This window comes from Zootoca vivipara, chromosome 7 (assembly GCF_965207765.1).
Source record: "Zootoca vivipara chromosome 7, rZooViv2.hap1.1, whole genome shotgun sequence".
NCBI classification, from domain to species: domain Eukaryota; kingdom Metazoa; phylum Chordata; class Lepidosauria; order Squamata; family Lacertidae; genus Zootoca; species Zootoca vivipara.
Genome location: NC_142590.1, coordinates 18,727,729 through 18,743,188, shown reverse-complemented (window position 1 = coordinate 18,743,188; position 15,460 = coordinate 18,727,729). Strand labels below are relative to the sequence as shown.

Here is a 15,460-nt window from a genome sequence, read left to right as displayed (position 1 = left end):
CGCTCTGAGATAAAACTGTCAGGTGTAAAAGTCCAGGATGTTTTTAAAAGGTCTTTGTGCCCCATTTTCACCCAGCAAACTCACTACTTGATCAAGAGCTGAACATGCAGGTGGAAACCGACCCATGGAACGTCACAGTCGCTCACTTCTAAAATACTCACAGGTTCAATCACAGCTGCTTCGCCCTTCTGTCCTTTTTCCCCATAGGCTCCATGGCCATTCACCTGTGGAGGGAAGATACCAAGAGGCAAATATATTAGAATGTATGTCAGGACAAAAATCCCCTGGTACTGAGAAGGCAGGGGCATGCGGTGCTTTTTTGATATTGTCAGAATTAGGCCTGCCTGGCTAGTCATGACAGTGGCCAGAGACCATCTATCCAACAACTTGGGCCCCATAACTTGGCCCCTGATTGTCCCATTTGAACCTGGCCAGGCAGTCACATCCCCATGGCCACAAAAGTTGGGGGGAATTCCCTATTGGCTGTCAGGAAGGAGGCGGAGAGCAATGGTCTGCAACGGATGCCCACTGGGGAAACAGTGAACATCCATTGTGCAGCATTGTGGAGACGAGCATGAGCATTTGGATCATGAGCCCAAAAGTAAATGTGGAGGAAGACCCTGAAAGTGCTCAATTCTCGCCACAGCTGCACTGGTATTTCCTGCATTATACCTTCACAAACCAAGGCTGAGATTAGTTTCCAACGTGGGTCAGAATGGATTTTAAATGTGTCAGATGATGTTTAGATTGCCCGCATATATCTCCAGATGAAAACTTGATACCAGAAAGTGTGTGAGTGAAGTCACACTTCCCATGGGCTATGTGCCTTTTGTCTGGCAGAGGAGGAGGAGGAGGAGGAGGAGGAGGAGGAGGAGGAGGAGGAGGAGGAGGAGGAGGAGGAGGAGGAGAAGAAGAAGAAGAAGAAGAAGAAGAAGAAGAAGAAGAAGAAGAAGAAGAAGAAGAAGAAGAAGAAGAAGAAGAAGAAGAAGAAGAGCAGGAATCTGCAAACATGTTTAGAGTTAGTCATGTTGGGCTTCCTGTTTTCTGCAGTGAGAAATGGCTGACTCCCATACGATCAGACCTCAGTCGTGCCAGTAATTCAGGGCTGATATGGGGGTAATTATCCCTGGCAGACTCCCCAGGGTGGGGGAAGGACTGTCTCGAAGACCTGCAGATTGTCTGAGATTGTCAGCTTGCATCAAGGTGCAAGTGGCAGGACACTGGGTCCCAGAGCACAACACGGCTGGCGGTCTCCGAAGCCACTCACATAGCCGGAAATATCTGTTTGATAAAATAATTAGATTTGGACAATAAACAGACATAGTCTGGACTGAAGAAGACTGAGAAAAAACCTGCAGAATTGCACAGTCCCTGGTGTTTAAGCTCGGATGTCAAAGAGATTCTCATCATGGTGTTTGGATTACGGAGGTGATCGGTACGTTCTTTTTTTCTTCTCAATACCTACAATTGTTTTTCTACGCCAAGCCTCATTAAGAAAAAAAAAGTACAGATGGACTCCTATTTATGATTGAGTATTCAGTTGCACAGCTTTACTTAGACTTGAAAGACTTGATAAAGATAAAAGAAGAAACAAGATGGCACTTGTTAATATGACACAGCACAGAAAAATGAGAGTTTCTTGTTTTCTCTTTTAGGTACTGCTGGGGGTTGGTGTGTTGGTGATGTTTTGTTGTTATATGTCAAAAAACCAATAAAAATTATTTTAAAAAAGAGAAGAGTTCCTCCCTTTTTGAGGGAAGTGGGAGATGCTGGCTGGCTGACTTTGTAGTGACTTGAGACAATAATCTGGGATAACATACAGTGCATCTGTTTGCAGAATTTCTTCATTATGAGCGAGAGAGAAGGCTAAATGGATATCTAGCAGCCCCCCTTCTAGGGCCCAGAAGGGGGGATTGTGTGGTCTTTGAAAGCTGACTGATCACCAAATGACTTATATCTGTGGAATACAGTTCATTTACATTGCAGTATTGCGGACAGTATGCTTAACATCAAACAACAGGCTTGGACAACAGCCCGGATTGTAATAACTTAACAACATGGGAGTTGCTATGACATTAAACTCTAAAAGATAGACTTGGACAACAGCCCGGATTGGAAGATTGCGATGAAGTCAGGAAAAGCTGCGCTGGCAAATAGACAGTTGGAAAAATACATATTTACACATAAAGTTGTATTTGATGGATGAAAGGATATATGATTTCTGACATGATCGAGAATAGCATAGCCAGGGATGCAGAACTTTAAAGCATTAAGATTGGAAAGTGGAAAATATGAGAACAACAAAAAGAAGGCAGGAACGAAGATATTGGAGATATACTTCAAGAGGTCCAGACTATGGGGAACCCGGAAAAATTAATAATTAATAATTTGGACTGTAAATTGGGTTTTTTATTTTAGTTTATTGTTTTTAATTGGATTATGATTATGGATATGTTAATTGGCTCTTTTTATTGGAAAATTAATAAAAATGATTTTAAAAAATAGAGTTAGTCATGTCTATTATTTTCAATGGGTCTTTTATGAGTAGAACTACCATTAACACTGGCTTTTGTCCTGTCTTTGACTAAACTGAAATACATGCTTACAAATTCAGGACAAGATTTTGTGGCGCAAATGAAGAGCTGTAGCCACAAATGTATTTATTTAGATATCCAAGCAACTATATTCACTTACAAATGGCAATCTGCCATTTTTTCATTCCTGCAAGCATAATTGAGAAAGCTGCTGGTTTATCTCGAACAGATTAAACATGAGTAGAAGTTCTTTATTTTTTAAACCCCACCCCCTCCGCCTCACCCCAGGATTGTTCCATGAATTCAAAGGAAAAAATTGCTTTGGGCCTTGGCTGTCTTCCATATGACAGCCTTGACTGGGAACAGATCAGTTACAAGATGTAGATAATATTGCAAATAGGACTGTAGGTGCCAAGCTGTTTTTAGGTCAGAGGGTGGGATTTGCAGGCAAAACTTATTGAAGGCTCCTTTAATGTAAGGATGCAATTCCCATCATCCATGTCCATTGACCATGCTGGGTGGGAATGACAGGAGATGGGAGTCTATCCACACAGTTTCCCCATCTTTGTTTTAGTGGGCCTCCTCAATGAGATATATGGGAACTGGAGGGTTGCCTCCTCTTCTACTTCCATTTGAAATCTTAGTGAACATTATTGCTTCTGGAACCTCACGACTCCTTTCTGGTTTAGTTGTCCCTCGGGTTAACTGGGCATAGGAAACGCCGAGACCGGTAACACAATTATTGTGTGGTATGAAGGAGGAATTCTCAAGTTTAAGGGAAAGGAAGAAAACGAAGTTCATGATAGCTGGTGCCAATTTGGATTTCGTCACTCAGTCCTGGAAACAAACTCCTAACTCTTGAAATGAGCATAACCATAAGGTATTGTAGTTGTTTCATTTTTATGAAGCATCTACACATGAAACATCCCCTCCCAGCTGTAAAACTGCCAATAAAGTTCCTACACCAGTGGTTCCCAACCTTTTTTTTTTTTTGCCATGCCCCACCTAAGCATCTTTAAAATCCTGATCCCCCCATGACATATAATTCTTATTACAGTGGTACCTCGGCTTACAAATTTAATCCGTTCCAAAAGCACCTTCGTAGGTCGAAAAATTTGTAAGTCGGAAAGCGCCACTGGAAACGCGATTTCCCATAGGAATGCATTGGAAACGGAACAATTCGTAAGTCGAAGCAACCCCATCTAAAAATTCGTAAGTCGAAAAAACCCTATCTAAAACAGCCGCAGTTTCCGTTCGGATGTCAAGAAATTCGTAAGCGTGAGGCCATTTGCCCCACTCGTAAGTCGAAAAATTTGGTTGTCGAGTCGTTCGTAAGTCGAGGTACCACTGTATTCAAAAAAGTGAACTCCTAGTCATGTGGAGGAAGCCTAAAAGGCAATTCACTGTTAATAACTCATTCTCGAATTGCCCCCCTTAAAAATCAAATTGCCCCACACTGGGAACCATGGCCCTACACCCACCACACAGAGGTGTCCTGTTGCCTATAGGTTTTTTTGTAGCCCTCCTAATTGTTCAAAACCAATTAATACGTATTTTTAGCGGGGGTAGTATTTCCATAGGTACTGGGAAATTTTGCCATAGGTGATGGCAAAATATTTTTCTGCCCCCACAATACCCCCACTCTTGTTTTTATTTTTTAACTAGTTCAAACTAAGCACTCCCATGGGTCTCCCTCTGTGACTCTGTGAGTCCAAGCAGTTGTGACCTCCACACCTAAAATGTGTCCTTAAAAAATAATAATAATTGCTACACCCGCTTCAGCCATACTCACTTTCACATGTGGGTCCCATAGGCATAGCTGTCAACTTTTCCATTTTTTAAAGGGAAATTCCCTTATTCCGAATAGGATTCCTTGCGAGAAAAGGGAAAGGTTGACAGCTATGGCCCATGGGTCAGTGCAAATGTTGGCCTGAAAAGGTTTAACCACCACTGCCATAACAGTCGGAAAATGCAGACAGCTACGAACCACTTGCCACATTTAAAGAGCAGCTTGGATGTCCGCAACTTACGCTTGTTTCTGTGATATCAGTCTCTGCTGGAACACCAGGCCCAAACTCCTCGTTAGTAGGGTTGGTTGGCTTCTCTTCGTATTCTTTATATTCATAAAAATCATATTCGCCTACTTCTCCATCTACCACAACTTCAGATTCACTGTGGTCTACTCCTCTGTTTCCATAATCTGTTTCCTCAGTTTTTTTAGTCTCAGAGTTATACTCCTCTCCTGTTACGTATTCTTCAGCAAATACTTCTTCAACAGGATTTTGCTATTCACATAAGCAGCAAAGGTTTTGGGAATAGGATGAATATGTGGATTACTGTTAGTAAAGCAATATAAGCATTCAGTAGATTTGAATATAATGGCTGGTGAAATAACACAAGAGCGCTGGAATCTTCTAATTTGCTCCTGAAAGACTGGGAAGCCAGAGTTTCAGGGGTATTAAAAGATCGCCGAATGCACATACCTATGTGCAATGAAATCAATGCTTTCATAAACATTCATTATTCTTATTATTCTTATTTCATTTGCAAAACCGTTAAATGAAACCCTGGTTCCACTGAACTACAGTCATACCTCGGTTTACAACCGCCTCAGTTTACAACCACTTCGGTTTACAAACACCGCGGACTCATTTGGAACGGATTAATTCACTTTCCATTACTTTCGATGGGAAAGTTTGCTTCAGGTTAAGTATGCTTCAGGTTAAGTACAGACTCCCGGAACCAATTGTGGTTGTAAACCGAGGTATTTAGAAATCTTCAGTTGGGGATGATCCAGACTTTCACTCACTGATTTTGCAGTATATGGCAAAGCACAGGCACTAACGCTGTAATACGTCATATTTATGCTAGGTACATCAAAGTTTTCATACTTGGCTTCACACACTTTTTAACATCAGCCTCACTGCTAAAAAATACATGATGGTTTGCGTCCAATGGTGTTACTCAGTTAACAGAGAGGCTTCCATCAGTGGAACGGAGAGAAAAGCAATTTCCAAGACTTCTTCCTGTGACCTCACCCTCCCACCCACCACTCCCATTTCAATGTGCCCTGAGGGACCATGTGGGGGAGAGGAGAAGGAAATCATTGAAAAAATCCCCTTCCCCATTCCACTTCAGGGGGGAGTGGTAAAGCCAGGAACTGATTCCCTCCCCTTCCCATGGAAAAAAGTATTGCGGTCAGCTGATCAACACCAATGGATACAATACAACTCCTGGAGTAAAAATTAACGGGGAAAGCACAATAAACTGCAGATTAATCATATGTGGTTAAATAACTTTCTGGTTTTAATGAGCGAAGATTACATTTGCTAACATATGGTGAACACTCTCATCTCACGGAAAGTTAAAAAGAGAGAGAAGAGAAAAAGAAATATTTCTAATAAATGCCATTTTGTAGCATTGCATTGTTTGTACACTTAAAAGTGTATGCGTCTCAACAGAGAGAAAATGGTTTACATTGTTTCTACATGTAACGCTCAATACATCTTGAAGGCTCAGGACGTCCTCAGTTATGAGAACGATGTGAAACCAAGCCGTTAGCTTTTAAGCACAAGCATTATTTGGATAGCATTTTCTTCAAGATGCTCAGCCCACATAAAAAAAGGACCCAACTATGGAGGCAACAGGTTTGGGTCATGGTTAGGGATATAGAAATGTTTTGGAAGGGAAACGATCCATTTGAAGAACTTCCTATGTGAAGCCTGTTGGGAAATGAATGGGAGGTGTAGAAAACTACAGAAGTGTTGCTGGGTAGAAGATATAAGGCGTAATAGGAAATGGGAACTTTCCAGTCTCTGTATATTTTCAAAGCAGCAGTGGGACCCATTGTGCTTTTATACAACTCTCATTTATCTAAATGGAGGCTCCACAAAAAAGGAGGGCATTGTTTATTTCATTGATGTAACTAACAGGAGATGTAATTAACAGGAGAAGCCACAAGTTAGTCACTCCATTTTGCCTACTGATACATATGCAAAGCGTCAATGCATGGGTTTAATAATAGAAAACCTGATATTTTTTCAAAGTACATTTTGAAACTGCTTGGATTTTGCCTCTACCAAGATAACAGGATTTTGTACTTATTGAAAGCATTGCATGTTGACTGAAATCTATTTCCCTTTTTTAGAAAAAATAAATACTGTGCCTTGCTAGCTAAAAGTAAGTTTGTCTGTTATGAATGTATGTATATATGTCTGTGCACGCAGAAACACATGCACACACACACACACACACACAAAAAAAACATTGGCTTTTTGTTTTATGAAAGCATTTTAATGCACTTTCCAAAGTAATAACCTTTGCATTTTGTCATTGTGTACTTGAAACGTGAAATTATTTACAAGAGCAGCAAATAACTTTCAGCATAATGCAAAACCTTTGGAAAACCATGGTTTTATAGCAAGTCGATATTTATGAAGCAAAATATCCACATTCATAAATGTCAGTTGATTGCACAGTCCAAATTTCAACAGAAAATAAAGGACAGTTTTGGACAATTTCCAGTAAACCTTTCCATTCATGATCAAAAGAAAAGGCATATTTGAAATCCTGAGGTACAGCTTTGCAATGCAACTTGATTCTGCAGAGTAGACACAGACTCCCACTCTAGTAAAAGAGATCTACATATGGAAGCATCTTCTGCATATGGATTCCCTTACTGACTTGGGAGCCAATGGACACTGAACAGGTATGGATGGATCTGCATATGGATGCTCATCCACACTGTGTGGTTAATCCAGATGGCGATTCATGCATCCAATTCATCCCCATTCACTATATGGTATGAATGAGGTGCATGTTTCCATTCACAGTGCTGTGTGTATGGGAAAATGCATCCTGGCCACCATCTTGGAAGAGTACACATTGTTGTGCATGACTATATCTACGTTGGGGGTTTGGAATTTATGGAGGATAGAGTTAAAAGCATTATCAGTAGGATGGGGAATCAATGGCCAAGTTCAAGGCCACTTGCTTATGACCTTTCTCTACCTCCACTCACCATCCAGTCACTGCATTCTTTTCCATTAAACCAGGCATCCCCAAACTGCAGCCCTCCAGATGTTTTGGCCTACAACTCCCATGATCCCTAGCTAAGAGGACCAGTGGTCAGGGATGATGGGAATTGTAGCCCAAAACATCTGGAGGTCCAAATTTGGGGATGCCTGCATTAAACAATTGGCCTTTGTTTGGGCTATGACTCTCTCTCTTGCAATGCCAACAGACACCAAACTAACCCTTTCATACTCATGCCAGGGAAATCACGAATACGGGCAAGATCTTGTGTCAGGTTTGTGCTGGGTGAATACTGCACAACATCAAAACATGTATATGATTAAACTCTGATAGATACGTTTTTGCAGTCTCTAGGAGTCATTTCTCAAGCAGAACTGAAAGGCGAAATGCCAGATATTAGAGGAAAAGTGTGCGTCTCAGGAACATGGCACAAGCCAGTTTGGTCCTTAGAGGATCTCTTATAAGACTAAATGACGGCAACCGATTATGACAGGGTAAAAGTTATGGACTAAGATCTTTTGAAGTATCCTTGCCTGTATACTTTTCCATTCCTCATTACCTCATTTGGTGCCGTCGTTCGGCTCGGAGTCTCAGTCTGATAGCCCTCAGAGGTCCCATAGTCCGTTTCAGCCACATTATATTCATTATATTCATCAACAATGTTGGCCTAACAGGAAAGAGAACACAGGACATTAACCACAAAAGAGAAAGGGCAAATGGGCAGGAGGAATCTCGGTTCAATTGGGTTGTGTTATTAGCCAAAGGTGAATTCATCTACTGGGGGTTAGAGGCAAGCTACTCATTTCTCAACATCACAGATCTTCCAAGCTTGGTCGAGGAAAGATCTTGATTATTTTTTTGGCTACCTTTACCCCTAGTTTGCTTTTTGCTGAGGCTTGATAGCTTTTCTTCTTCTTGGATGAAAATGATTCATATTTTTTGAGTGTGAACTTTTGGGAGTTGCTCTTTGAGTTAGCAGCCACTGTCCTCTTCTTCTTCTTTGGGGCTTTGTTCTTTTTCTGAAAAAAGGTGTTGAAAGATGGAATGGGAAAACATAAATGAATGAAAGGGGAGCAGCAGTGAGGTAGGAAAGGAAGCAGAGTAGGTCAAAAAGGCTTAAAACAAACAAACAAATAAATAGATAGATAAGCAATTGCTGGTGGTCTTCTGCTCTCCCACTGTTGAATTAAAATGAAATTTAGGGACAAACAGGAAGGCAAGAGGGAGGTGAAAAGGAACAAAAGGCTTAGCTAACACAAGACACCACATGACAAGACCACAAGGGAGACGACAGGGACGTCACACAACACACACAGCACATGCCGTTACCTCAGTCTGTGTGACAATCTCGTCGTACAGTGGGGGTCCCTCTGTTACAGGGTCAAGGTCTTTATAATCTTTATAATCTGGATCTCCATAGTCATAGTCATATTCAATTAAATCTTCAGTTCCATACTAAATTGTGAAAGGAAACATACCAGGCGTGGCTGTGTTAGTGGCAGCAAACTATATTAGCAGTCATGGAAAGCTCTTTTACTCACTTGGGAGAAAAAGTTAAGAGAGGGAAAGCACCAAACGTCTATTAGTAAGATCTCCTTATTTTCTTATTTTCTTTCAGATTTATATAAAATAAACATGAAGGTAATGAAAAAGCAAGGAATAGTTGCATTAAAATGCTATATTTTACCAATGCTATTTTTTTCTAAAAAAGAGGTGCCAGAACTCACCATGAACACCTCTTAGAATGGCAATGGTGCACACCTGAGAGGCGCCGGATCTGAGTTCCAGCAAGTTCCAGATGGGAAAAAAGTCCTGCTTTTACAGCAATGCAACCAAAGGATGGTGGTTTATGACCCGGTTTAGAATTGGCTGATATTTAGTCACACAGAACCCCTGTGATAATGCATTGAAAACTTTTTCTTATGTTTCTTTACTGCTGTTAGTTAGCTGGCAGGTCCTATTGACTACCTGTAAGAAACATATTGTCAACATTTTCCTGCAGTTCCCACCACCAAGAAGGGTCAATAAAAATGATGTTGGGTATGCAACGGACAAATCATTACTCATCGGGGAGGGCCAACGTTTAAATCAGAATAGCAGCCTCTAAGCCTGCAGTGCTAGCATGCCAACAACATTATCTGACATCCTAACAGTGCAGTGGAAAGGAAGACTGGCCCAAGTGATATGTTTCAATCCATCATGGGCCTTATAAGGGAGATGGCAGAAAATCACTGCAGGCTGCAGGTAGAGGATTGCAGTGTGAATCTTCACACACATAATAACTCTATTCAGTGTCATGCTATTCCTATCACAAGAAGAGGAAGCACAGATTGGGTTTGCTTAGGGTTGCTGTATTTCAAAAACCAAAAATCTGGAAACAAACTTTTTTGGCCTAAAGTTGTTGAGCTTTTGCCCAGAGTTGATGCCCAGAGATTGTTTCCGATGGCTGAATCCTGGGAATGTCCGGGAAATTCCAGACGTATGGCAACTCTAGGTTTGCTGGCCTGGCACCACTCCCTCTACTGCACCTTCCCATGTTTTGGAAGAGGGGCATCTGAAGATGGGAGGCTCCTTGCCTCATTAAGAACTCTCTGTGATCAGGTTTCAGAACGAAGCAAGGAGCCTCCACCATGGCTTCTCAACTTCAGAAATTGTCCCTCCAACATGTGGGAGGCAGTGATGGGGACTCAGCGGAAGGGGTGGGGGTCAGCGAGCACAGATAAAGAGCCTTAGTTAACCCTGGTTATGAAACTGGAGGGCAAATTTTTAAGATGTACTATGTCAATATCTCTTGCTTTTTCATAAAATGCAATGTAGATAAGAAAGCTTGCATTTCTAAAAAGAAAATATGGATTATTTTTCAATAATTCAGCAATTGTACTCTAATGTGCATACTGTTAATGCCCAGGCAAAAATGAATCAGAACACTTTTCTCAGACTTAATTATTAAGCTGCATTTTAAATAAATGCTGCATAAGTAAACATTTATGTTAGGAAAACACTGGGAGGGCTCACAGATATGTGTGTGTGTGTGTGTGTGTGTGTGTGTGTGTGCGCGCGCGTGTGTGTGTGTGTGTGTGTGTGTGTGTGAAACTGATTTAATTTTATTCAAATACAGTATGCTTTTTAAAACCATGTTGATGTCCAACAGCACCACCCAATTATCCACAAAATAGGTCCACAAAATTAAAAATGAACATAAGCCCTGGTCACTTTTTCATTCATGTACACATGACGTGTAGATTGGGGATTGTGCTCACTTGCTTCACCCTTTAATCTCCACGAGTTCATCTGATTTGAGACCATCTTCTAGGGACAGCAGATACACATTAAGTTCATGAAAGAAAGCTGACAAGCCTTGGCCTCACTGCTGTACTCTGTCAATTGAGAATGTGCTTTAGGCAAAAATCAGCTTGGATGGAGATATGTGCATGCATAGAAATCTCTTGATATTTTGCATGGCTGGAATACTGTACTGTTGGGAATCTTAGGTGAGATAACCACACAATATCCTGGAAGCAGAGTGAAGACTTCTCCATTCCAGTTTGCCACTCTTGCCCCGCCCACTTCAACTGCCATGATTGGCTGGTTTTAAATAAAAGTTTCGGCAGGCAATCCCACAAGCCCCCATGGCTGGTTGAAAAGGATTCCAATGACCAGCTGCAAGGGTAAATGGTCTATTCTGTGCCCCGATGGGAAAAGCTGTGTTGGGCTCAGGGCCATCTTAAGCATATCTGGAGCCCTGGTGCGGAGATCCCTCCGGCGCCCCCCTCCGCCCCGTTTCCCAACGCCTGCTGCGCAGCTGCCGCAGGCACAACAGCGCGGCGCCCCCCATGCGCCCTGCGCCCCCCATCCTTGCCGTAGGGCCGGCCCTGGCTGGGCTGCAACCAAAGTTCACCTGCAACTCAGGTGAACGACCATTCAGCACAGAGGCAGGATTCCTGTGTTTCCCTCAGGGCCCTTCAAACTCTACAAGCCTATGATTCTATGAAATCCTGTGGAATTTCTGCCTGCTGCTATACTGTTAAAGGCTCAGAAACCTTCCTGAGAAATCTTGGCATGCCCTGTCTTGCTAGCATATAATAAATGTTGAGGAGTTGTAGCTATAAAATGATTATAGTCATTAGCGAGGGTGGTAGTTGTGGCATTTTCTCCGGGGCCCAAGCCTGCCTATAGAGTCTGAAGTCTAGCCCAAAAAGACTTCACACCTTTTTATGGTCCCAAGAAAAAGGCAGCTAAAACTACATGGGCCCACAGATCTTATGAAACTGGCCCAAACCTGCCAACCACCAACCAAGTCAAGATGTAATGAAATCAGAATCTTATCAACCCTAAATAAAATCAAAAGCGGAAAATGCATCTTTCCCCGCCAAGCTCTTCAATGGTACTTAATAAATTATAATGCATAGGTCTGAGAGTTTCAATGTCAAATTATAATATGCAAAGGAGACATCTTTACACACGGCACATTTCCCTGAAGGTGATTTTTGAAAAGCACAACTCCATAAGAAATAGTTCCTCTTGTGTCACAGCCTCTCTGAAAGCTCTATTGATAGAGAACAAATAGGTTGTGTCTGCAGAGGAATGTAACACCTCAATGTCTGTCTCCTCTGACTAGTCAGCCAAAGAGGCTCAATTGCATGCATTCATGTGCTTCTCTGGGCAAACAAACAAAAATGAATGAAAATTTGTCACTGACGAAAACTACATTGAGTACACTACAATCGTTTTATGGTGGAGAAAAGCATTTAAGTGTGACAAACAGATATAGTACTTTTTTATGGTTGCGGTCAGATATTCTAAATTATGCAATCAAATTGTAAAGGCTTTCTACTGAAAGGCTTAGATTGCAATCTGTCCAGATTTTGACTAGTCTTGCTGGTGCCCTTCTTTAAAATGTCCCAGCTTTTTAAAAAAATACAGTATAGGGCAGAGGTTTGGCCTTAGCTCCGAGCATCCCTAAGCACCCCCCCTGGTGGCTGGGGATGGCAGTAGCTGGACATTTGAACAAGGTTTGTGTTTCAGAGTAATTCCTCCGAATTTCAGAGCTGCTGTAATGCAACAGCTAAGAATGTGGGTGTTGTACATGGAAACACCTGGTTAAAATCACCTCCCTCAGCTATCTCTCAGGGTGGGAGACAGGGAGAAGCAAATGTGATAATGGGTCTCTCTATTTCTCTCTCTCTCTTTTCTATACAATTGTGTTTTGTAAGGATCCTGAGTATTTTTTAAAATATATCTTCTTTTTCTTTATTCTTTTTCTCTTTTGATATATCACTTTTTATCATCTTTTTATAAATGTGCCTAAATTCAAAATTATTTGTATAGAAATACAAAGATGGCTTGTAAGACACATGGCCTGAGCTCGGAACAACTAGACCAGACCTCCTTATTTGCAGGAGTTCACATGGTGGAATGGAAGAACAAAGGCTTGATAACCCTTCTTCCTAAAGTGAGGGGGAATGGTCTACTGTAGCTAAGCCTGGCAGGACAGCCCACTCTATGGTCTTAACCCCTTCCATGCATTAATTAGACTTTAGCATGTTGGTAATATGAGGCTGGATACGCCACAATTACGTTAAAAGTTGCCTTGTTTGTCCAAGGCCAGTATTATTCTCTATCTTGACTAGCTGCATTTCTCCAAGATTCCAGACAGAGATCTATCGCATCACTTGATTTTTTTCATGTACTGTATGTATTTTTATTAGCGATGCCAGGTATTGAACTCACAATCTTCTGTATGCATGCAAAGCAGGCACTGTACCATGGAGCTAAGTGACAAGCATTACTATTTATTTCTAGCACTCAGCCAATCAGTTATTCAGCATTTAAAATAGGACTGCATACCGTTTAATAATATTTCAATTTAGTTAAAAATAATGATAGGATCAGTCTGACAGCAAAATTAGTGACTGCTCTGGACTGTGCCAATCCTGTGGCTAATTCAATTGCTAAGGGCAGGTTAGAAAAAGTTCTTCAGAGACCACAAAACAAACAGAAACATTGACTGAATCAAAAAAAAAAACTGTGCCAAGTATGCTAGATTTTTTTTTTTTTTACAAAAGGCACACAGACAGTGAGTAAATTGATATTTATGCTAAGCATTGCCAAAGGCACCGTTTGAAAAGCCCGTCATTCATGAATGAGAAACTGCAAAAGCACATATAAAAAGCGAGTATATTTAGCGGGTTGAATTGCATCATCCACGATCAACTGGAAAATATTTTAGTCCTTCTAGGATGTTGCCTTTGACATTTCAACAAAATGTAAGGTCACTAAAACAAGGCTGCATGTTGGTTGCACGTTCTATTCACAGAGCAAAAATAGACAGTCCTCATGGCAAAATGTGGCTGTAATTTTCCTTCCGTTTCACATTATTCTGAATTTGTGTAGCGGTCCTTGGTAAGCACTTTTAGGAAAGAATCCAGCGGGCTGCTGAAATCTAATATCTCAGGATATTGTGGCAAAGCCATCACGGTTTAATGGATGTTCAGTGCGGTCCAATTTCTAGCGCATTGGATTTCGGTCAAAAGAAAGTGTGAACTCACTGGGCATTATTAGGAAGGCCTTGGATCAAACCTTCACATGCCTGACATTGGGCTTCCCTCAACACCCTCTGCTTGCATTTTGAGCTGCCTGCTGGATTGTGATTCTGCATAGCAGAATTCAGCAGGCAACAACTGCTTCCTAGCCCAGGGAACAGGAGGCACATTTGTTTTTGATTTGATGTCAAAGTTCTTTTCTTATGTCCATGTATTTTATATTTTATGGTGTGTGTGCTTTATTTTTTTAAAAAAAATAGTTCTCTGCACCCCCCCGGATAAGGTTCTGTTAATGGGTGGTCTAAAAATGTTGTCAATAACTAATAAGCCCTGGGATCTTCCCTGCTTTCCTTTTTTTGTTAATGCAAGATGGATTGAAATTAGTATAGGCGAGAGACAAGCCCCAAGAGAAAGCTTGTGGGTCATCAACATGTTAATTCTCCTTCACATTTCTGAAGTAATGCAGGTAGAAGAGAAAGGAAGATATGATGTGTGGTTATTGTTATTTCACACAATTGCCATAGCAAATTAATAATAATAATAATAATAATAATAATAATAATAATAAATCTCAAGTAGGGATGCTTGAGGAATTTGTCCTGATCAGCTTCTCTTTGCTCCTATTTGACTCATAAAGCTACAATTCCCAGAATTCCGTAGAAAGGTGGACTGACTGTTAACCACTCTGAGAATTGTAGCTTCGTGAAGGGAATGGGACTATCCTGAGAATTCTCGGCACTCTTTCACAAACTAAACTTCCCAAGTTTTGGGGGGAAGCCATGACTGATTGAAGTGGTATGATTCTGCTTTAACTTTATAGTGCAGACAGGGTTTCAGAAGAAACTCATGGAAATATGGATATGGCTAACTTAAGTCCACTTATTACTGTGAGTAGAAATTGTTTGAAAGCAATCCATTGGCTTTATGTTATAGCTTATGTCATAATGCTTTTGTAATTTTAAATTTCTTCGTATACTCTCCGGAAATTGATTCCTGGGCGACAAGCAGTTTGCTTTTGAGAGAGAGAAAGTGTGTGTGTGTGTGTGTGTGTGTGTGTGTGTGTGTGTGTAGAAGCCAGTTTTTGTTTGCATTGTCTGAGACCTCTACTGAGACTTTTCTGGGGATTACTTTGAAATCTGCCCAGGCGGCCAGCTTCACTCTTCCCATTCCTTCTTATCCTGTACATCTTTAAATAAACAGGCTGTTTTTGTTTTTCATCTTTGATAATGAGACTTTGCCCTCTGTGGCTTCCCAGCTCCAAATGAAAAAGAACTGATGCAGCCAAACTGTCCCACTGTTTAAGGAAGGGCAGAAGAACAGCAGGAACACATTCCAAGGATCAAGTAGCGC

General features: G+C 41.2%; 1 protein-coding gene across 2 annotated transcripts in view; it reads right to left on the bottom strand.

Moving 5' to 3' along the window:
• Positions 1-15,460, bottom strand: part of COL11A1 (collagen type XI alpha 1 chain) — a 248,703-nt gene that overhangs the window by 149,701 nt on the left and 83,542 nt on the right. The window contains exons 6-9 of one of the 2 annotated variants that reach the window (XM_035122972.3): positions 8,898-9,023; positions 8,128-8,235; positions 4,565-4,819; positions 162-224 (exon numbers count right to left, since the gene is read on the bottom strand). In XM_035122972.3, coding sequence (XP_034978863.3) covers positions 162-224; positions 4,565-4,819; positions 8,128-8,235; positions 8,898-9,023 — 552 coding nt within the window. The remainder of the gene's footprint in view (positions 1-161; positions 225-4,564; positions 4,820-8,127; positions 8,236-8,897; positions 9,024-15,460) is intronic. The other variant, XM_035122973.3, reaches the window with a different exon arrangement.